General features: G+C 32.2%; 1 protein-coding gene across 2 annotated transcripts in view; it reads right to left on the bottom strand.

Moving 5' to 3' along the window:
- Positions 1-26,528, bottom strand: part of LOC127704129 (uncharacterized) — a 60,307-nt gene extending 33,779 nt beyond the window's left edge. For both annotated transcript variants that reach the window (XM_052208022.1, XM_052208023.1), the window contains exons 1-5: positions 26,461-26,528; positions 9,866-9,954; positions 8,041-8,127; positions 3,155-3,332; positions 2,221-2,526 (exon numbers count right to left, since the gene is read on the bottom strand). In XM_052208022.1, the coding sequence (XP_052063982.1) occupies positions 2,221-2,526; positions 3,155-3,332; positions 8,041-8,103 (547 nt within the window). In that variant the 5' untranslated portion in view covers positions 8,104-8,127; positions 9,866-9,954; positions 26,461-26,528. The remainder of the gene's footprint in view (positions 1-2,220; positions 2,527-3,154; positions 3,333-8,040; positions 8,128-9,865; positions 9,955-26,460) is intronic.
- Between the last annotated feature and the right edge of the window lie 205 nt (positions 26,529-26,733).

Genomic DNA, 26,733 nt, shown 5'->3' with positions numbered 1-26,733 from the left:
GTTAGCCGGCATGACGTTAAAACGACGAATCAAAGAATTCTACTGTATTTATGTATTACTAATATAGGACAATGGTGTTGATTAAAAATTACACCATACCAGGCCCTTTTGTTTTCCACATAATTATTATAACCAAGAATTAACAAATCCCGGGTCGAATCCGATACCGATACCAATAGTATATGTCACATGTAGTATCCGGTTGTATGCATGTTCTGTATCTTGGAGCATCACCATGGGGTATGGTGTGAAGGAAGATATTTAACACACTGTATCGGTACAGATTTAATGTGAGCATTTTCCGTCCCAGTTTCCCAGCTTGGCCGTGACGGGTCTAACTACCAGAAAATAAACCTCCCAATAAATCAATAAGAACAATGCAATAAATTATATGAACATACTTTCGCCTGATTCGCTCATCCTCAAAATATAAAAATTGAAAAATATAAAAAAAATTATATAAAGAATAAGGGATAATATTGTAGTAAGAACGGGATAAAACTAGAGGCTTCAAGGAGCCTGCGTCGCTCACCTGATATTTTTGTTTACAATTGATGCATGAAACAATGCAACAATAATACTTTTTTAAAGGAATCTGTGTGGACCAAAATCTAATCTTTCGATTGATTTTAACTGCTTTCAACCCATTTATCATTTTAAGTTTTCAAGGTTAAAACACACATTTCAAGTGAAACTTCAAAAATACTCTTTTGACATTTCAATATTTAATAATTTGTAGATCTTGTCTTGCTGATCATTTATTCCTGTTACAGTTTCTTTCTATTTATTATACTTTTTAAGATATCAGCCTAAAACAGCAGAAATCGGTAAAAATCGTCATAAAAGGGCAATAACTCAATGAAAAGTCGTGTGATGATTTCGGTCATGTTTGACTTATTTGGAGATCTTGTTGAACTGATCATTTTTGCTTATTTAAGTTTCTAAATATCTGTAATTGTTTTCAAAATGATATGCAAAAAAAAAAACAAATAATAAAATTTGTCATTTAAGGACAACAATTTCTATAAGAAGTAATCTGACTGTTTTGACTTAAAGAGACAGTAGGTAGATCTCAACATTGTGAACATTTTTGCCCCTGTAAGATTTTCGCTACTCATATCAGTTTTCAAGATAATAGACACAACTTGCATTTTACCCCTATGTTCTATTTTTATTCTAGACGGCCATGTTGGTTGGTAAGCGGGGTCATCGGACACATGATTTCAACTAGATACCCTAATTATGATTGTGGTCAAGTTGGTTGAATTTGTCTGTGTAGTTTCAGAGGGGAAGAGTTTTGTAAAAGATTATAAAAATTTACAAAAAATTGTTAAAAATTGACAGTAAAAGGCAATAACTCCTTAAGGGATCAATTGACAATTTTGATCATTTAACTTATTTGTAGATCTTACTTTGCTGAACATTTTTGCTGTTTACAGTTTATCTCTATCTATAATAATATTCAAGATAATAACCAAAAACTGCAAAGTTTTTTTAAAATTACCAATTCAGGGGCAGCAACCAAACACTGGGTAATCTGATTCGTAGGAACATTTCAGGGCAGATATGTCTAAACCTGATGAACATTTTTACCCTGTCGTATTTGCTCTAAATGTTTTAGTTTCAGAGATATAAGCCAAAAACTGCATTTTACACCTATGTTCTATTTTTAGCCATGTCGGCCATGTTAATTGGCATGCGGGTTCATCGGACATATTTTTTAAACTAGATACCTTAATGATGATTGTGCCCAAGTTTAGTCGAATTTGTCTATGTAGTTTTAGAGGAGAAGACACATTATGTACTTTATAAATCGGTCAGATATAATCAACTTCCCAATCATCTTTTACCTATTCCGCAACTTTGCAACTAAAATTTTTATCAACTAAAAGACTTATCCAGGATATCGTTATTGATTATTCCAAATCTAAAATTGCTGATTGATTCAATTATATATAATATGACTGGTAATGTTATAGTGACCTTTCGAAATATGCAACAACAATAGAACTGATTATGTGAAGAACTATACTAATCAACGGACCAATGGTGACAAAGTTGATTAACCTTAAATAGCGTAACGGATTGTTCAAACAACTGCTACATGTCAATGACATGTCTTTAGTTACTTATATTATAAATTTCTGGTATCTTCGAATATATGTGTATAACCATTTTTTAAAGCATTGACTTTTTTTTTTCTTTCACTAAAGTGCTTACCTGGATTAAGGTTTTGACCTTCTACACAACGTTTACTGTAACAACTGCAGTCCTCTTGTGATGGAATACATGCACTTTGATTTTGCGGTCTTATTACAAATGCAAATCCTCTGTTGTAATCACAGCGACAAGCTTTGTTACTAGTTGTTGTTCCATCGTTAACTTCAACTTGACCGTCTGATGAACACATTGACTTCAGATATGTGCATTTATAACGTTCATTGGACCTGAACAAAAAAGTTTGATAAGAGGAAACCGGACAAGTCTCGTAGTCGATGTATCGACCTCTTAATACTGGATAGTTACCTGTATTTGTAGTAAACAACATACAATTAGTATTTGTATTTTTGTTACTTTGGCATTTTCACTTAACAAACATTGGCTTGTCTTTTCCAATTATTATAAACTTATATATTATGAATTAACACAGCTTGTGTCCCCATATAAACAAATAGCCCTTCTTTATACATTACATCTTCTGATAAAGAATACCATGAACAAGCATTTTTGTAAAGAAAAATGTATATTGCAAACTAAAAGATCCAGGATTTTCATTTTTTTAGATATAAAGATATATACATGAACAACCCGCTGCATTTGTATGCACCTGTCCTAAATCAGGAGCCTGTTGTTCAGTGGTTGTCGTTTGTTGGTGTGGTTCATTAGTGTTTCTCGTTTATTGTTTTTTATATAGATTAGACCGTTGGTTTTCCTGTTTGACTTGTTTTACACTAGTCATTTTGGGGCCCTTTATAGCTTGCTGTTCGGTGTGAGCCAGGGTCCCGTGTTGAAGGCCTTACTTTCACCTATAATAATTGTTTACTTTTTACACATTGTGACTTGGGTGGAGAGTTGTCTCATTGGCACTCATACCACATCTTCTTATTTATTATAAGTGGTGAATATTAATCTATCCTTTTTAGTCTTATTGTACCTAAAGATACCCATTCTGGAGTTCTGCATTCCTCTTTGTAGTTGTTAAACGCAATGCGATGTAACGCCAAACAGTGATATTCGTAATCATTGTTGCATTTTACTTTTGAGAATATAACTAGTTCAGCCATTTCAGGACATCTTTTAACATAGGTGTGACTTGATCGAAAATAAAATACCTGAAACAAATTCTACAAATGCAACACATGTATGTATACACATTTATTTTGTATCAATTTAATTTATGGATTTCTGTGAAGAGCCGAAACTAAATGAGCAATAATTTGATACTTGTACTTGTCTAGTCAAATGATGATTAAATCTGCCATCTATCAAGTACAATGATGATAACTTTAGCCTGATTGTCAACATATTTTAAATGAAGAACATTTCAAGAAAAATACATAGCCAGAATTATGATGATACTAAAAATACACTCCCTTTTTTAAATTTTTTTTTTACCTTTCCAAAGAAGTACATCGAGAAAAGGGCAAATGTATGAAGTGTTATCTCTTTTTTATTTAAACACAAAGTTAAGAACGGGTTTTTGTATTTAATATGAAGATTGTATAAAAAAGACCAGCAGAAATCAGCTTCGTTTATAAAAATTCACTATAGTATTCTAGAATATAGTTTCAAAAGCGTACACAAAACGTTTTGTTGTCAACATTTAAAAACAAAACAATTGTTATAGTTTCACTTTGATGTGAAAGATTGTAAATTAACAATTTATTCATTGATGTGCAACATAGGTGACTTTACGGTACAATGAAAGTTCTTATGTTTTATTATGGAACGCCACAGCTGTCTTATGTGGAACTCTGATATTACTTTATGTTGTTTTATTATTACTTGATGATATTTTGTCTTTACTTAATATGGTTTTGACATTACGTAATGATGTTTTGATATAACTCAATATGGAATAGTCATTACTTAATGATATTTCGATATTACACGATATGGTTTCGTATTGAGTTCATATAGTTTTGTCATTACTCAATATGGTTTTGTCATTACTCGATGTGATTCACCATTATCTGATGTGGTTGTGTCATTAGTCAATGTGGTTTTAACATTACTTGATGTGAATGTGACTTAACGTTATGTAGTTGTTTCATTACATGATGTGGTTTTGTTATTTTGTAATGATGATTTGCCTATTTTTTATATGGTTTTAACATTACGTAATGATGTTTCAAAATTTGACGATTTTACACTACATGATGTGTTTGTTTCATTATTTGATGTGGTCCTGTCATTCTTTGATGTGGTTATCCCATTACTTGATGAGGTAAAATCACGTGACCAATTCGGAAAAACCTGTTCTATTTTTAGATAGATTTCCATGTTGTATGTGCCTTGGATGAGTGTGGCCATCCATCGAATTAGAGTTCAAATTAAAGTTCGGGTTACTGTTTAAGTTATACTTTGAGTTAGTCTTCGATCTCGAATTCAAGTCATTATTAGAATTAAAGTTTTAGTTAGCATTGAGTTTCGAGTTGGACTTCGAGTTTGAGTCACATTTGAAGATAGAGTTCTAGTTACAACATTAAATTTGAGTCACTTTTTTAGTTTGAGTAAGATTCGAATTTAAGTCTCATTCAGATTAATTAAGGTTTTGAGTTGAAATTCGAGCTATCTTATATGAGTTCGTAATTGAATTTTCTCTCGGAACAAGGACTTTGCTCGGGCTTCCGAAAAGAGGGCTCCTGGGTATGCGTACAAAAGATAAACAATGTTACAAAATAAACGGTCTTATTTATATTTAAACAATCTACAAAAAAAATGACACACATTTATACAACGACAACAATTGAATTTCATGCTCCTGACTTGGGGCAGGTACATAAAGAAAGTGCACGTGGTGGAGTTTAACATGTATGTGAGCGCTAAATCCTAACCTTACATCGGACTGTTACAGTTGTGTTACAGCACAAAACGAGAAAAAAATGTAAACTAGACAAAGTGATGCCCCCGCACTCAATTCATTTAAATTAACCGCTTATACCCCAAAAATGACAAAAAAAAGTTCAATTATCTCCAAAAAGAGCAAAAGATAATAAAAATAAAAACCCTGACCACATGCACACCTTCAATAATTTTACAAACAGACAGTAAAGAGAAAACTTCCTCGGATTCAAACTGTAGGAGGAGTTATGCGGAATGACTATATATCCATAATGGGACGGACAGACGGACGGACGGACAGGGGTAAAACAATATGCTCCCCAACTTTCAGTTGCAGTGGCATACAAAACATTTAATTTGGCTGACTCAATAGATCGGTATGACTGGGTAATATAAATCCATCGGGGTGATCTCGGATGCTCCAGAAAGGCACCCGTCGTGTTATTCGAGAAAGTACAAACCCAGTGATTTGGTTTAATTTGGTATTTCACATTCAATGAAAAGATAACGGTATTATGGTTACGACCACTAGAACATGTCCGTCGTCACATGTGAAACAGATATTCCAAAAAGTTTATTTTCAATTAGTGCGAGGTAGATCAGGGAATTCAATTGATTACAAATAAAAGATTGATATCCATAAAAGTTCGCTAAAACAAAATTCGGAGAATTCTTATTTTATAGTATTTATGCTTTGTCGCTAAGTCCGAGCCCCCTCCCCCCGTTTCCCTGTAACTTTAGTGTGAGTTGATTTGAAGTGTTTCATTTGTTAACAATAAAGTTCAAGTCTTTTGATTTGTGTCGAGCCTGCGACATCAATGTAGCGGCAGTGAGACACAACAAACCTATATTTCGTCGTCGATAGTGGCGTCGGCGTCGGCGTCTCCATCTCCATTTTTTTTTTTTATTTCTGTTGATTTTAACCTTCCATTATACATGTTACTAAACATGTATGCCATCATAATTTTGAACTTTTAGAATATCATACTGTGTTTGTTTACCTCAACTATTGTATCTGAATTGATATTGTATGTTTCTCTGTAAACTTGTAATTAGTTTTTAGAGAATAAAGTATCTATCTATCTTTCTATCTATAGATCGTTAGGTTTCTAGTTTTTTACATTTTTCATTTCGGGACCTTTTATAGCTTACTATAGGGTATAGGTTTTACTTATTGTTGAAAACCATACAGTTTTGTTTTAGTTAAATAAAACCGAATTAAACTGTTTGACATGATAAATTTGTAAACCTCCATGAAGTGTTTTAAAACTTGTATAGGAGTTATTCCTCAATTTCAAGAAAAAGCATCTACAGAAAAACATTTTTTTTTAATTTTTTTTTTTACCGATAAATGTATAGATAAATGTACAGCCGATCGACATGACGCTTTTACACTTACAGCTGCAATATCAGGCGAGACACATGGTTGTGTGGAATATCTTACAAATTTATTACAAAATACTGCTTCCGTTTGAGAACTTAGGATAAAAACAACAAGACCAAGTGGTTTGGGGAAATCCCAATTATGTACGAAATACTGTAAACTTTTTAATACATTTTTTCTTATTATTGTCTGCCGTTCCCCTTTTTCATACCAAATAACTCTGAACAACCACTCGAACTTTAATTTGAACTTTTACTCAATGGATAGCGATACCCATCCAAAGCACATTATACAAATGATATATTGAAATCTGTTTAAAAATAGAACATATTTTTTTCCGAATTGGTCACGTGATTTTACCTCATCAAGTAATGGGATAACGACATCAAAGAATGACAGGACCACATCAAATAATGAAACAAACACATCATGTAGTGTAAAATCGTCAAATTTTGAAACATCATTGCGTAATGTTAAAATCATATAAAGAATAGGCAAATCTTCATTACAAAATAACAAAACCACATCATGTAATGAAACAACTACATAACGTTAAGTCACATTCACATCAAGTAATGTTAAAACCACATTGACTAATGACACAACCACATCAAATAATGGTGAAACCACATCGAGTAATGACAAAACCATATTGAGTAATGACAAAACTATATCAAGTCAATACGAAACCATATCGTGTAATATCGAAATATCATTAAGTAATGACTATTCCATATTGAGTTATATCAAAACATCATTACGTAATGTCAAAACCATATTAAGTAAAGACAAAATATCATCAAGTAGTAATAAAACAACATAAAGTAATATCAGAGTTCCACATAAGACAGCTGTGGCGTTCCATATTTTATTTGTAAGGTGTACTTGGTAGTGTTTATATCTTGGTGATAAATGATAGCAATATGTAGAAAATAGTGTAGTAGATAGGTGTTAATATTAAATTAAACTTTCAGAATTTGTATAATTGATATGGGGGCGCTTCTTCGAGCACATTTTTCAAGATTCAGCCTCATTTTGGTAAAGCTGATGAAGGAGGAACATACAGTGGTGATATTCAATTTCGGTAAAAAAAAAAAATCCCCTCCTCCTCCCCAACCTCCCTCTAAAAATAAGTAGTTTCAATTACCATTGAGATTTAGGTGTTATGATTTGGTTATTTTAAGAAACATGGCATTGGCGGTATCTGCTCCCAATAGTTGAGATGTTACACTATTATTAGCAAAATGTATAGTTAAGGGTAGATAACTCTAAATTATTTGACTTTTCAAAATTTTAGATTTCAATTATTGATGACATTTGTCTTTTTTACTTATCATAAAATATGCTTTTATGGGTTGAGATTGTACTAAAAGTATTATATATTAAAAGTTACAATTTGTAGTTGTCATTGTAGTGTATGCTATATTTTATACATGTATCTTTTCATATGATATCATAACTGTCACATTTGTGGTCCGCATTATCATAACTTGTGTTAGTTGTTATTTGCCTTCAGGGCACCATAAATTCTTTTATGATACACTGAAACGGCGAAAAGTACATATTTGTATAGAGTAAGAATGTACACTCACAAATAAGAAAATGCCAGAAATTCCATACTTATCCAAAGTAACCATTTTCAGAAAACTGTACATGTGTTGTCAACTGCAACAGCACAGCTACAAATAAATTAAGCATTATTTTGAATGAAATAGATTGACTTTTCAACGATGATAAATATATCATTAGAATTCATTTGTTTATGTTCCTTATCCGTTTTTTTTTTCTGTACAGGTCACTGTGATGAAAATATATGGACATGCAACAAGTGGTCGACATACTCTCTTCCAACATCACAAGTGCATTTATCTTATTCACATTTCCTAAGATTAAATGCATTGCATATTTTTCCAAGGATTTAATATACTCAAAACAGCGTTTTCGGGATTTTATGTTCAATGTTCTTGTGTGGTGTTTTAATGGATTTTTTAATTTACAAAAAGAAGTAGTTAAATTGTTGTGGAATAGAAAATTTGATCTGTTAGCTACTGATGTCATTTGGAACATTTGCCACTAACCAATTTATCTAACACTACATAGATGAATTTGCTCCAAATGTTAGGAAAATTAAAAAAAATATTTCAGAATATAATTACTTTAGACTGAAATAAAGAAATGCAATAGACAAGAATATATTTGTATGTCGATATCATAATTATGTAATTTGTTTATTTACCACTCCTATACAAAGTTTACTAAGGACTGTTCTCCACAACTATTTATGTGCTAAAGCATATGCTCTCTTAATCAGCGATATCAAACGTATTTTTTATCAAGTAAACATTGCCAACAGACTTCACCAAGGGTTTCGGCGTAACCAACATTTATTTTTTAATCAGAATCTTTTTTAATTGACTGTTTTTATAACTATTTTTCACATGCTCTGAATATCGCATATCGGAGCCCATCAACTTATTATTTTGATAATTTAATAGACAATTTATTGACTTGAATGAGGATTGCGAGTAAGTTAGTTCTTAGTTCTTACAGTTTGAATTAATGAAGACAGTTCATTCAATGTTTGATAAACTAATCAATTAATAAAATGGTTCAGAGACCTTTATATTTTGAATAATTAGAAGAACATGCGTCATAAATATTGTTTTATAGCCGATAGAAATTATAGAAAAAATTGTGCTTGTACCATTGGTGCATGTGTTTTTACATACAAATGTCTGATTTATAAGTCGTATGTTTCAGGAGAGGAACCAGCATGTACCACAACTTGCACTCAGCGACGTTATACCGTATAATAACTTCCATTTTACGTACATAAAAAAAAGTTATAAAATCAACCAATTGAAACATTACAACGACGGACAAATAAAGATATATGCTATATGAACACATTTCTTCGATTGTATCCAGTCAGGAAAAACGGTCAACTGAAAAAGTTTAACAATCGATTAGTCATACTTATGTTTGGTAATATAAAATGTTTCTCTAACCTTTTATCAATTTACCAAAATAAGTAGTGAAATTTATCAAAATTACGTCTTTTATCAATGCATTTGAAGCTTACAAATAACAACAAACCTTATTAAATGTCAAACACAAATTAGAACTCCATTTTGTCATCACTAGCAACATATAAAAAATTGAAAAGCATTGGCTGACCAATTCTCATGTTATTGCACAGAAACACCTAGTTCCGTCCACATGCCACACTACCCAAATATAATAGCTGGATTTAAAGTAGGGAAAACCCGGTAAAAGATTCAGCATTGCGATTCAAGAGAATGATAAATATTTCCACTATAAAAATATTATGACCAATAACCAAAATTAAAACATATTACTAACAAAGGAGCATGCCGAGTTTTGAGACCGTACAGTTTTTCTATTAAATATTCTTACCTTCCCAGGATATTGATTGTCAAATCAGAAAGCCTTCTATCCGCCTTGTCCATCATCGGAAACTATTATAACTACATGTATGCGCAGAGCTTTCGATAAAAAGAAAAAGAATATAGAATTTTTGAACGGACCGCGGCAAAAAAATTCATAAACATGTATATAATACAAAACATTTACAATATTGTTAACGATTTATAACTGATATACAAGACAAAAGACTAAAATACTATTTTTTGCACGAGCAAAGAATATTTCAACGCCCCTGCCTTTCACTTCGGTTACAAATCCTAATTAGTACTGTAAATATAACAAACATCGCTGCATTCAACATTGCATATTGAATTTATCGTTATAAAGCTGGGAATGAACACTACATAAAATCTAGTAAGGGCATTCACGAATAAATAACCCCCCCCCCCCCCCCGCCCCCCACCTCCGAAAAAAAAAAAAAAAAACCAACCACCACAATTTGAGAGAATATACTTTTATCATTTGTTATCTATACTACTAAAGGAAGAGACCGAATTCATCGAGCCGCAACTCCTCTGAAACTATACAAAGTCGGACATATTTGCGATATGACGTATAAATGTAGTGTTTTGTACTTACTAAATTTGTCTTTGAAACAATCTTTTTTACACAGAAAACGCCAATTTTTGAGAAAATATCCAAATTCGGAGACCGTTATCGATCCGTGTCTTATACGCTTTCGCGCATGGTCAGTCGACGTACTGCCCGCAGAATTTAACTTTATTTATAAATAATATATGACAATGGTGTACAGTAAAAAATTAGACCATTCCAGGCACTTTTGTTTCCACATAATTAATATTACCAATAAATAACAAGTTCGGGGTTTAATCCGATACAGATTCCAATAGTATATGTCACAAAATTACTTGACCCCTGTTACCTAATCTGTACGTTCCGCCTCTATCAGGCGCACAACCAAACGGTGTATTAAGGATTTGCTATAAACACGGGTGATAATCGCACCTGAACTTCGTCATTATACAGGGAATAACTGTACACCTTATAATCAGCGTGACTTTACCAAATGACAATACGAGTTCTAAAAATCCAGGCTAAAAATAAGGCGTAGGTTTTTTAATTCAGTCACGGACCCGCGATGTCGCGGGTATGGTCTAGTAAATATAATAAAAAAAAAGATGTCGTTTTTCTTTCTATAGGAGATACGATTTTGAATCTACTACAAAGAAATTGAATAATTTGGATTGATTTTAGAATACATTAGAACATTGAAATTGATAGCATTTAAAAGACTTAATCAAACACAATCAACACTTCAATTTTGATTATCATAAATCAATTGTCTAAAATATTTTTATCTACTCGTAAATTTATTTCTATGAAGTTATTTTGATTGTTATTTGTAATCATTTGCACATTTTTACGTTACTGGCCAATTTGTGCTCTTTAAAGTTGTGTTCGCTTTTATTTTAATATGATTTTACTGGTTTGTTTTTCAGATTAAAATATTACTTGACCAACATTATGCATCAATGGTGGAATATGAAGGGGTTTGTTGAACACCATACTTTATTCTTGTATTACAGCGGAGGAAAGAATATATATTGTAAAAACGTCATGTCATAAAATTCTTCGACACAGCGCTTTTATTCGCTTCGATCCTCTTGCTATTTAATCCGTTAACTAAGCTACAGGCAAAGTCAAAATTGTCGCATCTGATTTCCATAAATTTTTCTGCACTATTATATCTATAAAACGAAGATTCTTCTTGATTTTTGTAAAAATTGGGAATAATATTGTTAAATAAAACCGCAGGAAAACAACTGTCATATTTCTAACTTGGCATATGTATTTTCCAAAGAAAATAGTGTGTTAAACATGCATTTCTATCTAGCTTAAACGCCCACTTGTATGACAGTTGTTTAATGTTCCCAAATAGTGCCAACACAAACAGACATAATTGGTTAAAGCTGCCATACCTGGGATCCAGCAGCCAAAACTGTGTAAACATACTTAGCTGACGTACAGCACTACTGAATCAAACATTCAAACATTCACAAATGTGTCATTTTGGTCTCTTGTGAAGAGTTGTCTCATTAGCAATCATACCACATCTTTTTTTTTATATTGACAATAAAATCAAACAAAGACGCAAACAAAACTGATAATGCATAATGACATATAAACGTCCCCGATATAATGGTATACCAAATAAATACAACACTATAAAAAACCTCATGTGTCCGAATCGCATCTCTGGTCCCATCCGCAGAAGGAACGACAAAAGCCAAAAACCTAAATGCTGGATGCACACATACCGAACCACGGCAAGAGTCATACGACTAAATGGAGCATAATAGTACAAAGACATATAAAGGTAAACCTGTCAAGTAGATCAAATGCTACACAGAGTCAGCACCTAGAATCTATAACTCAAGACCATCCTGTATTATTTGTGAAGCATACCCTGAATATTTATCTATAAGTTATTGGTACTTTCCAATGAATTTTTGGAGAAAAAGGTCAAAACTTTCTTTCGAGTATGAGTTGAGTAATGGAACTATTTTATTTAAATAGAGTATTAAAACATAATACGTTTTGGAATGCCGGTCAGTAGTTACTTGGGGACACTCGCATGTCTAGGTTTTTAACCAATCAGCAATGGGGTTTCCCCGTCACTGCCGCATGTGCTTCTCTAATGTACTAATTGTTTTTCGAGATCATACTAATTAACCAATGACATTCATAGCTAATTTTGAATTAACCAATCAGCGCTTCATTAGCAGGGCTTTTGTTTTATGCACACAGGCTCAACTGGCCCAAGACCACAATTAATGATCCCGCTTTTCGTTGTCCACGAATAAAGTTCCTTTTAATTAGAGTGTATTTTTTCTTAATTTTTTTTCTTTCCCTTCCTCACTCATATCTTAGTTTTTTTTAGGTGGAAATAAAAGAAGAGAGGTGAAATAAACTTTATGATGTTCTATTTCAACTAATTTTGATATGGAAAGAGTGATTAGGCCAGGTGCAAAAAGGGGATATTTACAGTTTTCGGAAAATCTCTTGACTTGTCCATAGGGGTATGGATGTGTATTGGCTAAATTTGTAAGAGTGATTGGTTCAATCTTTCTGAATTTTGGATATATTTTTGGACTAGTACTATACATTACACACACAAAAGATTTGACAAAAATGCATGGTGCAATTTTTTTAATGAAACAAAACGTTATAAAGAATTAATAGGGGAATTTAATTGTGGTCTGTGGCCTAAGAGGTGAATTCAGGAAATATTGAATTTGTACTTTGACAACTTCCTTGAATGATCTATTGGTATTAATTTGTCAAACTACATGAGAATAAATGGCCATTTTTTATAAGTCTGAAACATGAAGTATGCTATCTGTTGCTTTTAATAGGTGATAACTTATACATAGAGACATTAAAAAGTGTAGGTTTTGGTATATTTTGGTTTTTAGAAGCCCAAATTTGATAGTTGAAATTGTTTTAATTCAATGCCACAATTCAGCACCCAAAGTTCAGATATAAATAATGCCACATTTTTTATAATTGGTATCATATGGCTTTGAAACTTTGTAAACTGTTTTATAATACACTAAGCTTAAATCATGCCAAGTTTTATTAGAATTGGTCAAGTTTTAGACCCCTAAGAGGTGAATTCAGGAAATATTGAATTTTGACTCTGACAACTTCCCTGAATGATCTATTGGTATTAATTTGTCAAAATACATGAGAATAAATGATTTCCACTTTAATTGGATAGAAATTTTGTAAAAAAGTGACATTTCAGCCTACATGCCCAAAATTGAACTTTTTCAGTTGTTTCAATATTTTTACAAAAGTATCATGCTTACTTTCTCTCTGACAGATTTTTCTGGTTTTCTATTTGTGTTTGTGGTATCTAATGTAGATGTTTAACTCATTTTTGAACACTGAACACAAAAAAAAGTAGATAAAATCAGAATAAGAGTGCAAAATGTGCTGCTTTAATGGTCTTAGTCTAAGGGTCAGTATGAAGCAAGTGAAAAATGAGGTTCTATGCACATACAAGTTGAATTCCTTTTAGCAGATTTCACTGAATCTGTATCAAAAGCACTTATAACTGGTTGTTTGACCTTGTCTGTTTCACAGACTACCTTTATTTTCTTTTTGTTTGATAGCTAGTGGTTAAAATATTGGCCTTTTGAGGCTGAAATTTCATGCCGCTTTTAAAAAGTAAAGTAAATAACTTTGCATCAGATCATACTGTCTACATATACAGTTGAAAGTGACAGTCTTGTTATATCCAGGCTCCATGTTTTATCATATCTAAACAAAGATTTGAGCATAAAGAAGCATATCTTCATCTCCCTTATCATTTAAATGCTTTTTAATATGCAAATGTGGGGAACGACCTAAATTGACAACCTGTTTTTTTAAGCTTGACATTGCTGTAGACCATTTTATTCACATGTGTTATGCTATTTGAAACTTATATTTCCATTAAAAGTACATTTATAACATGTAAACGGTTTTTTATAACTTAACAACTTCAGAAAATTGTGGTAAGTGAAAAATATTACATTTCATATAAGGCCTCACTTCATTTGAAAACCTCTATTTTTTGGCACAGGCTCAAATAAAATTTACTTCTGGCCATTTTTTATAAGTCTGAAACATGAAGTATGCTATCTGTTGCTTTTAATAGGTGATAACTTATACATAGAGACATTAAAAAGTGTAAGTTTTGGTATATTTTGGTTTTTAGAAGCCCAAATTTGATAGTTGAAATTGTTCTAATTCAACGCCACAATTCAGCACCCAAAGTTCAGATATAAATAATGCCACATTTTTTATAATTGGTATCATATGGCTTTGAAACTTTGTAAACTGTTTTATAATACACTAAGCTTAAATCATGCCAAGTTTTATTAGAATTGGTCAAGTTTTAGACCCCTAAGAGGTGAATTCAGGAAATGTTGAATTTGTACTTTGACAACTTCCCTGAATGATCTATTGGTATTAATTTGTCAAACTACATGAGAATAAATGATTTCCACTTTTGTTTGATAGAAATTTTGTAAAAAAGTGACATTTCAGTCTACATGCCCAAAATTGAACTTTTTCAGTTGTTTCAATATTTTTACAAAAGTATCATGCTTACTTTCTCTCTGACAGATTTTTCTGGTTTTCTATTTGTGTTTGTGGTATCTAATGTAGATGTTTAACTCATTTTTGAACACTGAACACAAAAAAAAGTAGATAAAATCAGAATAAGAGTGCATAATGTGCTGCTTTAATGGTCTTAGTCTAAGGGTCAGTATGAAGCAAGTGAAAAATGAAGTTCTATGCACATACAAGTTGAATTCCTTTTAGCAGATTTCACTGAATCTGTATCAAAAGCACTTATTACTGGTTGTTTGACCTTGTCTGTTTCACAGACTACCTTTATTTTCTTTTGTTTGATAGCTAGTGGTTAAAATCTTGGCCTTTTGAGGCTGAAATTTCATGCCGCTTTTAAAAAGTAAAGTAAATAACTTTGCAGCAGATCATACTGTCTACATATACAGTTGAAAGTGACAGTCTTGTTATATCCAGGCTCCATGTTTTATCATATCTAAACAAAGATTTAAGCAAAAAGAAACATATCTCCATCTCCCATATCATTTATATGCTTTTTAATATGCAAATGTGGGGAACGACCTAAATTGACAACCTGTTTTTTTAAGCTTGACATTGCTGTAGACCATTTTATTCACATGTGTTATGCTATTTGAAACTTATATTTCCATTAAAAGTACATTTATAACATGTAAAAGGTTTTTTTATAACTTAACAACTTTAGAAAATTGTGGTAAGTGAAAAATATTACATTTCATATAAGGCCTCACTTCATTTGAAAACCTCTATTTTGTGGCACAGGCTCATATAAAATTAACTTCTGGCCATTTTTTATTAGTCTGAAACATGAAGTATGCTATCTGTTGCTTTTAATAGGTGATAACTTATACATAGAGACATTAAAAAGTGTAAGTTTTGGTATATTTTGGTTTTTAGAAGCCCAAATTTAATAGTTGAAATTGTTCTAATTCAACGCCACAATTCAGCACCCAAAGTTCAGATATAAATAATGCCACATTTTTTATAATTGGTATCATATGGCTTTGAAACTTTGTAAACTGTTTTATAATACACTAAGCTTAAATCATGCCAAGTTTTATTAGAATTGGTCAAGTTTTAGACCCCTAAGAGGTGAGTTCAGGAAATATTGAATTTGTACTTTGACAACTTCCCTGAATGATCTATTGGTATTAATTTGTCAAACTACATGCGAATAAATGATTTCCACTTTTATTTGATAGAAATTTTGTAAAAAAGTGACATTTCAGCCTACATGCCCAAAATTGAACTTTTTCAGTTGTTTCAATATTTTTACAAAAGTATCATGCTTACTTTCTCTCTGACAGATTTTTCTGGTTTTCTATTTGTGTTTGTGGTATCTAATGTAGATGTTTAACTCATTTTTGAACACTGAACACAAAAAAAAGTAGATAAAATCAGAATAATTGTGCAAAATGTGCTGCTTTAATGGTCTTAGTCTAAGGGTCAGTATGAAGCAAGTGAAAAATGAGGTTCTATGCACATACAAGTTGAATTCCTTTTAGCAGATTTCACTGAATTTGTATCAAAAGCACTTATTACTGGTTGTTTGACCTTGTCTGTTTCACAGACTACCTTTATTTTCTTTTGTTTGATAGCTAGTGGTTAAAATCTTGGCCTTTTGAGGCTGAAATTTCATGCCGCTTTTAAAAAGTAAAGTAAATAACTTTGCATCAGATCATACTGTCTACATATACAGTTGAAAGTGACAGTCTTGTTATATCCAGGCTCCATGTTTTATCATATCTAAACAAAGATTTGAGCAAAAAGAAACATATCTCCATCTCCCATATCATTTATATGCTTTTTAATATGCAAATGTGGTGAACGACCTAAATTGACAACCTGTTTTTTTAAGCTTGACATTGCTGTAGACCATTTTATTCACATGTGTTATGCTATTTGAAACTTATATTTCCATTAAAAGTACATTTATAACATGTAAACGGTTTTTTATAACTTAACAAATTCAGAAAATTGTGGTAAGAGAAAAATATTACATTTCATATAAGACCTCACTTCATTTGAAAACCTCTATTTTTTTGCACAGGCTCATATAAAATTTACTTCTGGCCATTTTTTATAAGTCTGAAACATGAAGTATGCTATCTGTTGCTTTTAATAGGTGATAACTTATACATAGAGACATTAAAAAGTGTAAGTTTTGGTATATTTTGGTTTTTAGAAGCCCAAATTTGATAGTTGAAATTGTTCTAATTCAACGCCACAATTCAGCACCCAAAGTTCAGATATAAATAATGCCACATTTTTTATAATTGGTATCATATGGCTTTGAAACTTTGTAAACTGTTTTATAATACACTAAGCTTAAATCATGCCAAGTTTTATTAGAATTAGTCAAGTTTTAGACCCCTAAGAGGTGAATTCAGGAAATATTCAATTTGTACTTTGACAACTTCCCTGAATGATCTATTGGTATTAATTTGTCAAACTACATGAGAATAAATGATTTCCACTTTTATTTGATAGAAATTTTGTAAAAAAGTGACATTTCAGCCTACATGCCCAAAATTGAACTTTTTCAGTTGTTTCAATATTTTTACAAAAGTAGCATGCTTACTTTCTCTCTGACAGATTTTTCTTGTTTTCTATTTGTGTTTGTGGTATCTTATGTAGATGTTTAACTCATTTTTGAACACTGAACACAAAAAAAAGTAGATAAAATCAGAATAAGAGTGCAAAATGTGCTGCTTTAATGGTCTTAGTCTAACGGTCAGTATGAAGCAAGTGAAAAATGAGGTTCTATGCACATACAAGTTGAATTCCTTTTAGCAGATTTCACTGAATCTGTATCAAAAGCACTTATTACTGGTTGTTTGACCTTGTCTGTTTCACAGACTACCTTTATTTTCTTTTGTTTGATAGCTAGTGGTTAAAATATTGGCCTTTTGAGGCTGAAATTTCATGCCGCTTTTAAAAAGTAAAGTAGATAACTTTGCATCAGATCATACTGTCTACATATACAGTTGAAAGTGACAGTCTTGTTACATCCAGGCTCCATGTTTTATCATATCTAAACAAAGATTTGAGCAAAAAGAAGCATATCTCCATCTCCCATATCATTTATATGCTTTTTAATATGCAAATGTGGGAAACGACCTAAATTGACAACCTGTTTTTTTAAGCTTGACATTGCTGGAGACCATTTTATTCACATGTGTTATGCTATTTGAAACTTATGTTTCCATTAAAAGTACATTTATAACATGTAAAAGGTTTTTTTATAACTTAACAACTTCAGAAAATTGTGGTAAGTGAAAAATATTACGTTTCATATAAGGCCTCACTTCATTTGAAAACCTCTATTTTTTTGCACAGGCTCATATAAAATTTACTTCTGGCCATTTTTTATAAGTCTGAAACATGAAGTATGCTATCTGTTGCTTTTAATAGGTGATAACTTATACATAGAGACATTAAAAAGTGTAAGTTTTGGTATATTTTGGTTTTTAGAAGCCCAAATTTGATAGTTGAAATTGTTCTAATTCAATGCCACAATTCAGCACCCAAAGTTCAGATATAAAAAATGCCACATTTTTTATAATTGGTATCATATGGCTTTGAAACTATGTAAACTGTTTTATAATACACTAAGCTGAAATCATGCCAAGTTTTAGTAGAATTGGTCAAGTTTCAGACCCCTAATAGGCCAAAGACCACAATTAATGATCCCGCTTTTCGTTGTCCACGAATATAGGTCCTTTTAATTAGAGTGTATTTTTTCTTAATTTTTTCTCTTTCCCTTCCTCACTCATTTCTTAGTTTTTTTGGTTGGAAATAAAAGAAGAGAGGTGAAATAAACTTTTGGATGTTGTATTTTAACTGATTTTGATATGGAAAGAGTGATTAGGCCAGGTGCAAAAAGGTGATATTTACAGTTTTCGGAACATCTCTTGACTTGTCCATAGGGGTATGGATGTGTATTGGCTAAATTTGTAAGAGTGATTGGTTCAATCTTTCTGAATTTTGGATATATTTTTGGACTAGTACTATACATTACACACACAAAAGATTTGACAAAAATGCATGGTGGAATTTTTTTAATGAAACAAAACGTTATAAAGAACTAATAGGGGAATTTAATTGTGGTCTGTGGCCAACTATTCCTGAAGTAACGCTTGCTTGCAGCAGCCATTATTATTTTACAGGGAAAATATTTTCTTCCCACCCTCCAACTCCCTTAAGAACATCTAATTTTATTTGCTAAAAGATGTATACGCATGTATAATACATATGTTCATTTGATAAGAAGCATCAACTTCACATATCTTTTTGTATTGTTTAATTTAGTAGAATAGTATTGTTTAAAGAACTCACAGTTATTATGTACTTTTTGTTAGGAGTACCACAGTTTTTCAACTTGATTTTGCTTTCTTTGTAAATATGTTTATTGCTTTATTGATATGCAAAGAAAATATTAAACTGTGATTCCTTCTCCCAAACCTGTGTCTGTTTACTTTATTCTTTATAATATAACCAGTTGGCATTTCTTGGTCCCTTTACTGAACTCTGATAAGTGTAAATCATGTGCCTTTATCTGCACTGTAATTATTCAGCATTCGGTCAGGGCACCAAAGACATAGCAGACTGGTTATTGGTACAACTGACATATATACAGCATACGGGAGGATCTGGGTGGGAAAGTGTTATGAATTAATGTTTACTCTATACGCGAATGCAGTTGGTAAATTGCTACTGAGGTGAGGAAAACTTATAATTTCAAAATTGAAATCATCTCGTTTGTCATAGAGTCTGGTATTAAGATGATCGATGTAGTCAAATTCGGGATATATGTGTTAAATTAGGCCGAGGAAGCTGTATATGTGGTGTCTGTAATCTATAGTTCACGACAATTAATGTGAACAATCATAAAAGTTTGTATCGTTATTGTAAAGAACATCTTCAATATATTTTTATGTGAAGTTAAATGATAAAGCTTCTTTGATCTAAGTTAAAAACTTACGAAAACAAAAGCGTAAACAGTAAGACATTTCCACTAGAAGACCACCAGACCCCTATTCGCATCACTCACTCGTGGATGCATTTAGCATTATATATATGCATTATATATATAATTTATTTATATAAGTACGTCTGAACCAGTGACGACTCTACAACAGATTTATCCACCGGATCACCAGCAGTGATGGTGATACAAGGCTGAAAATACATTCTGTATATATAATACGTCTGTTAGATCTGTAATTTTGCGGAAGCAAATTTTTTGTTCTTCCCTGGCCGGGATTCGAACTCATGCTACTGAGATATCGTGGCACCAAATCGCCTTGCACTATGCCCAACGCGCTAGATCACTCGACCACCTAGGCTCTATAATAATAAAGCTTTCGGTTGCCGGGTGTTACCTTTCATCGTCAGTTTTTATCTAGCGTCGTAACACAGTACATGATATATAAGGCATGAAGATGGAATTGTTACAGATCAGCTGAATTATCTATTGTAAAGGATCCTACAAATTAATGTAAGATGCAGTCACAGAAATAATTATATTATAAGTACGTCTGAACTAGTGACGACTCTACAACAGATTTATCCATCGGATCACCAGCAGTGATGGTAATACAAGGCTGAAAATACACTCTGTATATATAATTCGTCTAAACAACAGCCCAACAATGTTAGATCTGTAAATTTGCGGAAGCAAATTTTTTGTTCTTCCCTGACCGGGATTCGAACTCATGCTACTGAGATATCGTGGCACCAAATCGCCTTGCACTATGCCCGACGCGCTCGATATCATGTACTGTGTTACGACACTAGATAAAAACTGACGAGGAAAGGTAACACCCGGCCACCGAAAGCTTTATTATTATAGAGCCTAGGTGGTCGAGTGGTCTAGCGCATCGGGCATAGTGCAAGGCGATTTGGTGCCACGATATCTCAGTAGCATGATTTCGAATCCCGGCCAGGGAAGAACAAAAAAATTGCTTCCGCAAATTTACAGATCTAATATTGGTGGGCAAATGTTTAGACGAATTATTTATATATATATTTGATCCGTTTATTTGGCAATCGCCAATGGCAGTCAGCAGGGTTTAAGAACATTTGTTGTTCGACCTGCTAGTCAAATGCGTTTTGTTAAAATATACTTTTTCACTTTTTTGGTCTTTTGGAAAATGTTGTTTGTGCTGTATTTAGACCCCTCTACCAAGAAATTTGTTTTGCATGCACACGTATAAAAATTGCGGTTTTTATCCAACGCAATCATAGGTTTGAACGTTGTTTTCAATTTAGACTTTTATATATTTTTTCGTTTGGGCTTGTATTATATTTTCCTTCGGGTTTATATGATCCGTTCATCCTATTTCGACTCTTTAAAATTCAAGAGTCTTTCCTAAATTGAGGTAAATTATATGGCCTTCCAAATACCGTTTCGATCCCTAACATCACTGAAGAGACATTAATTGTCGAAATCCGGATATGGTGTACAAATTTTTTTTGCACCTCATGTTTGCGGTATACCATCTTTTCCGCAAGTTTATTGGTTTCTGTTTGGTAATAAATTATTATAAGATCCATTTTGTTACATCTGGTGATCCGTTTATTTGGCAATCGCCAATGGCAGTCAGCAGGGTTTAAGAACATTAGTTGTTCGACCTGCTAGTCAAATGCATTTTGTTAAAATATACTTTTTCACTTTTTTGGTCTTTTGGAAAATGTTGTTTGTGCTGTATTTAGACCCCTCTACCAAGAAATTTGTTTTGCATGCACACGTATAAAAATTGCGGTTTTTATCCAACGCAATCATAGGTTTGAACGTTGTTTTCAATTTAGACTTTTATATATTTTTTTCGTTTGGGCTTGTATTATATTTTCCTTCGGGTTTATATGATCCGTTCATCCTATTTCGACTCTTTAAAATTCAAGAGTCTTTCCTAAATTGAGGTAAATTATATGGCCTTCCAAATACCGTTTCGATCCCTAACATCACTGAAGAGACATTAATTGTCGAAATCCGGATATGGTGTACAAATTTTTGCACCTCATGTTTGCGGTATACCATCTTTTCCGCAAGTTTATTGGTTTCTGTTTGGTAATAAATTATTATAAGATCCATTTTGTTACATCTGGTGATCCGTTTATTTGGCAATCGCCAATGGCAGTCAGCAGGGTTTAAGAACATTAGTTGTTCGACCTGCTAGTCAAATGCGTTTTGTTAAAATATACTTTTTCACTTTTTTGGTCTTTTGGAAAATGTTGTTTGTGCTGTATTTAGACCCCTCTACCAAAAAATTTGTTTTGCATGCACACGTATAAAAATTGCGGTTTTTATCCAACGCAATCATAGGTTTGAACGTTGTTTTCAATTTAGACTTTTATATATTTTTTTCGTTTGGGCTTGTATTATATTTTCCTTCGGGTTTATATGATCCGTTCATCCTATTTCGACTCTTTAAAATTCAAGAGTCTTTCCTAAATTGAGGTAAATTATATGGCCTTCCAAATACCGTTTCGATCCCTAACATCACTGAAGAGACATTAATTGTCGAAATCCGGATATGGTGTACAAATTTTTGCACCTCATGTTTGCGGTATACCATCTTTTCCGCAAGTTTATTGGTTTCTGTTTGGTAATAAATTATTATAAGATCCATTTTGTTACATCTAGTGATCCGTTTATTTGGCAATCGCCAATGGCAGTCAGCAGGGTTTAAGAACATTAGTTGTTCGACCTGCTAGTCAAATGCGTTTTGTTAAAATATACTTTTTCACTTTTTTGGTCTTTTGGAAAATGTTGTTTGTGCTGTATTTAGACCCCTCTACCAAGAAATTTGTTTTGCATGCACACGTATAAAAATTGCGGTTTTTATCCAACGCAATCATAGGTTTGAACGTTGTTTTCAATTTAGACTTTTATATATTTTTTCGTTTGGGCTTGTATTATATTTTCCTTCGGGTTTATATGATTCGTTCATCCTATTTCGACTCTTTAAAATTCAAGAGTCTTTCCTAAATTGAGGTAAATTATATGGCCTTCCAAATACCGTTTCGATCCCTAACATCACTGAAGAGACATTAATTGTCGAAATCCGGATATGGTGTACAAATTTTTGCACCTCATGTTTGCGGTATACCATCTTTTCCGCAAGTTTATTGGTTTCTGTTTGGTAATAAATTATTATAAGATCCATTTTGTTACATCTGGTGATCCGTTTATTTGGCAATCGCCAATGGCAGTCAGCAGGGTTTAAGAACATTAGTTGTTCGACCTGCTAGTCAAATGCGTTTTGTTAAAATATACTTTTTCACTTTTTTGGTCTTTTGGAAAATGTTGTTTGTGCTGTATTTAGACCCCTCTACCAAAAAATTTGTTTTGCATGCACACGTATAAAAATTGCGGTTTTTATCCAACGCAATCATAGGTTTGAACGTTGTTTTCAATTTAGACTTTTATATATTTTTTTCGTTTGGGCTTGTATTATATTTTCCTTCGGGTTTATATGATCCGTTCATCCTATTTCGACTCTTTAAAATTCAAGAGTCTTTCCTAAATTGAGGTAAATTATATGGCCTTCCAAATACCGTTTCGATCCCTAACATCACTGAAGAGACATTAATTGTCGAAATCCGGATATGGTGTACAAATTTTTGCACCTCATGTTTGCGGTATACCATCTTTTCCGCAAGTTTATTGGTTTCTGTTTGGTAATAAATTATTATAAGATCCATTTTGTTACATCTAGTGATCCGTTTATTTGGCAATCGCCAATGGCAGTCAGCAGGGTTTAAGAACATTAGTTGTTCGACCTGCTAGTCAAATGCGTTTTGTTAAAATATACTTTTTCACTTTTTTGGTCTTTTGGAAAATGTTGTTTGTGCTGTATTTAGACCCCTCTACCAAGAAATTTGTTTTGCATGCACACGTATAAAAATTGCGGTTTTTATCCAACGCAATCATAGGTTTGAACGTTGTTTTCAATTTAGACTTTTATATATTTTTTCGTTTGGGCTTGTATTATATTTTCCTTCGGGTTTATATGATTCGTTCATCCTATTTCGACTCTTTAAAATTCAAGAGTCTTTCCTAAATTGAGGTAAATTATATGGCCTTCCAAATACCGTTTCGATCCCTAACATCACTGAAGAGACATTAATTGTCGAAATCCGGATATGGTGTACAAATTTTTGCACCTCATGTTTGCGGTATACCATCTTTTCCGCAAGTTTATTGGTTTCTGTTTGGTAATAAATTATTATAAGATCCATTTTGTTACATCTGGTGATCCGTTTATTTGGCAATCGCCAATGGCAGTCAGCAGGGTTTAAGAACATTAGTTGTTCGACCTGCTAGTCAAATGCGTTTTGTTAAAATATACTTTTTCACTTTTTTGGTCTTTTGGAAAATGTTGTTTGTGCTGTATTTAGACCCCTCTACCAAAAAATTTGTTTTGCATGCACACGTATAAAAATTGCGGTTTTTATCCAACGCAATCATAGGTTTGAACGTTGTTTTCAATTTAGACTTTTATATATATATATATATATATATATATATATAAATCTAAATTGAAAACAACGTTCAAACCTATGATTGCGTTGGATAAAAACCGCAATTATATATATATATATATAAGTCTAAATTGAAAACAACGTTCAAACTTAAGATTGCGTTGGATAAAAACCGCAATTTTTATACGTGTGCATGCAAAACAAATTTCTAGGTAGAGGGGTCTAAATACAGCACAAACAACATTTTCCAAAAAGACCAAAAAAGTGAAAAAGTAAATTTAAACAAAAAATGAAAATGGATCTTTATTATTAATTTAATTCCAACAGAAAACAATAAACTTGCGGAAAAGATGGTATACCATAAACATAAGGTGCAAAAATTTGTACACCATATCCGGATTTCGACAATTAATGTCTCTTCAGTGATGTTAGGAATCGAAACGGTATTTAGAATGCCATATAATTTACCTCAATTTAGGATAGACTTTTGAATTGTGAAGAGTCGAAATAGGATGAACGGATCATATAAACCCGAAGGCAAATATAATACAAGCCCAAACGAAAAAATATAAATAAGTCTAAATTGAAAACAACGTTCAAACCTATGACTGCGTTGGATAAAAACTGCAATTTTTATACGTGTGCATGCAAAACACATTTCTTGGTAGAGGGGTCTAAATACAACACAAACAACATTTTCCAAAAGACAAAAAAGGTGAAAAAGTATATTTAAACAAAACGCATTTGACTAACAGGTCGAACAACGGATGTTCTTAAACCCTGCTGACTGCCATTGGCGATTGCCAAATAAACGGATCACAAGATGTAACAAAATGGATCTTTATTATTATATATAAGTACGTCTGAACCAGTGACAACTCTACGACAGATTTTATCCATCGGATCACCAGTGATGGTGATACAAGTCTGAAAACACATTCTGTATATATAATTCGTCTAAATAACAGCCCAACAATGTTAGATCTGTAAATTTGCGGAAGCAAATTTTTTGTTCTTCCCTGGCCGGGATTCGAACTCATGCTACTGATATATATATGCCTCTTAAAAGAAAACATGTCTAAATATAGGTCCACTGAAAAAAATGGAAGCATTTAAATTATTTTACGTTCTTAGTAAGTTATTGCACGCTTCAGACAATTACCAGTTTGTCAATTGAAAAAAAGAAATGTTATTTTCTAAACATTTAATCTGAACATCACCATAAACATAATGCGTTGTCTGATCTTTCACGATCAATTTTAATTAAAAAATCAACAAAATTATACTTTTTTTCAAACATATCATGTACTTTTTCAAGTAATAACATATTTTTATTTTACTGGACATCTGAGACACCAAAGATAACGTTTCAAACATATCATGATATATTATAATTGATTGTGTATCGCCTTTTGTATTTTCTTAACAAGTACTGCATTTTTGCTTTAACGTAGTGCACAATATCGTTAAGGAAGTTGAATCGTTTTGACAGACATATTTCCTTTTCCACCTTTTGAAAATGCAGTATATTTTTCACAGATTTTGAAGAAGAATTACTCTTAATTGCATCGCAATGCTTGACCACCGTTTAATTGTTATTCCTTCACGATGTACCGGATGACACCCGTGTTTATGTAACATGTTACGTCTTGCTATTACGACCATGATTAATTTTACCAAATCAACAGAAAAGTGTATGTTGTCTATTCTTTGTACTGTTCACATATATTTCTATCTTATTTTAAAGTCATATTAAGTCCTTTATAAACAAGCGAAATAATGATTTCAAAACAGAAAATGGATTCATCAAAGTCAAGTAGTTACAATTAGACAAACGGCAACACTACTGTTGTTTTTACAACATTTGTATGAATGAAAACAATTGAAATAAACACAAATAAGCTTTTGAATGTATAATGTTTTATAAATAGTTATATTACAAGAAATATGTTACTTACTAAATCATGCTTTACCTGTCTAGTTCAAATAATTGATATCCACTAAAGATTACAATAAACAATTCAACTTCCTTTATACACAAATAAATTTAAATGTTAGTGTATATGACCGACATAGCTTTAAAATCAATAACAAGTAATTTTTGCACTGCATAGTATACTGTTTACTTAGTAACAACATTGTTTTTGCTTAATCAATTAAGTTAAGCAAAAATTAAGCAACTGCACGGTAGGTATAGCGGCCGGCAGAGCTTTTGTTTTTTTCGAGTGGAT

Source organism: Mytilus californianus, unplaced genomic scaffold (assembly GCF_021869535.1).
Source record: "Mytilus californianus isolate M0D057914Y unplaced genomic scaffold, xbMytCali1.0.p SCAF_58, whole genome shotgun sequence".
Lineage (NCBI taxonomy): Eukaryota > Metazoa > Mollusca > Bivalvia > Mytilida > Mytilidae > Mytilus > Mytilus californianus.
The sequence above is the reverse complement of the archived record's forward strand: the minus strand, read 5'-3'. Positions and strand labels throughout refer to the sequence as shown.